The sequence below is a fragment of the Apaloderma vittatum genome, unplaced genomic scaffold (assembly GCF_000703405.1).
Source record: "Apaloderma vittatum isolate BGI_N311 unplaced genomic scaffold, ASM70340v1 scaffold5839, whole genome shotgun sequence".
NCBI lineage: Eukaryota > Metazoa > Chordata > Aves > Trogoniformes > Trogonidae > Apaloderma > Apaloderma vittatum.
Window position 1 is genome coordinate 48047 of NW_009734517.1, and position 1091 is coordinate 49137.

General features: G+C 52.2%; 1 protein-coding gene across 1 annotated transcript in view; it reads left to right on the forward strand.

Annotated features, from left to right (window-relative positions):
- The window catches only part of ZBTB46 (zinc finger and BTB domain containing 46), a 39756-nt gene extending 39494 nt beyond the window's left edge, over positions 1-262 (forward strand). Inside the window, exon 6 of the mRNA XM_009876312.1 lies at positions 1-262. This exon is cut by the window's left edge and continues 39 nt beyond it. Coding sequence (XP_009874614.1) covers positions 1-262 — 262 coding nt within the window.
- Positions 263-1091: the final 829 nt, after the last annotated feature.

Below are 1091 nucleotides of genomic sequence, written 5' to 3' on the forward strand. Positions count from 1 at the left end.
CAGGGCCGGGCACCGGGACCACAACGGCGGGGAAGGGTCCCCGGACGAGTGTTACCCCGGGGAGGGGCAGTACATGGAAGACCCCGACGACATCAAAGTGGAAGGAGACGAAGAGATGGGAGACGACGACGACATCAAGTGGAAGGACGACGTGGGCATGTCGCAGGATGACGTGATTTTAGACGACGACAAAGACGTCGACTCCCCGCAGGAGCAGGACAACTCTGGGGAGAACGACAAGGATTTTACCTGGATTTCTTAGGGATGGGTGGGGGATTTTTTGGTTCGGGTTTTCTTTTTCGGTTTTTTTTGTTCCGCTCTTGTTGTTTGTAGGGGGAGGGAGGGCGGGGGAGGAAGGAGTCTGTTGGAAAAACTAAGTAGCCTTGTTGTCGTCCGTGTGTGCAAAATAACTCTTGTGTTTTCTAAACAAGTCCTTCTCTGTTCCACTCGGATACTGTCTTAGCGATGTCGCTTCCAGTGACGCGACGGGCTTTGTCTTCCCCCTTCCCCGACGCCACAGCCGAGCCCCGCGCCGTGGGCTGGTGAAGCACGAGTCCTCCTGCCCTTCCCGCCCCGAACGCGACACCCGCAGGACTTTTCTGTCCCAAGCAGGTGGTTGGGTTTGGGTTTTTTTTTCTTTCTGGTTCGTTTTTTTAACACCTCGTTTGTGGGCTAAAATCCCAGCAGCAGTGGAGTAACAGGCTGACGTCGTGAAAGCTGACCAGTGCGTGTGTTGATGACACAGGCCTTCTGCAATGTTATTTAAAGAGAGTTTGGGTTTTTTTTTTATTTTCTTTTTTCCGTGGAGCCAAATAGATCAAAAGGCAAGTCAGGTTTACAGCCTTATGAGTTCTTTGCTTAGATTCTTTGCTTCCGAAAGAATCACCGTCAAAGAAAGAGAGAATACAACGTTTTCTTGGACCTACTGGTGTCTTACCCACCTCCCGTCTTCCAGCCTCGGTCGCTGACGCGCGTGTTGGTGCTTCCAGAAGCACCCTTTGCTCTGGGGGCACTGGGAATTCTCTACCTGTCATTCTTCCCCGCGCGTATCTTCACTTCTCTCCCTTTGCGCAGCTGCCTTTTCCGTAAAT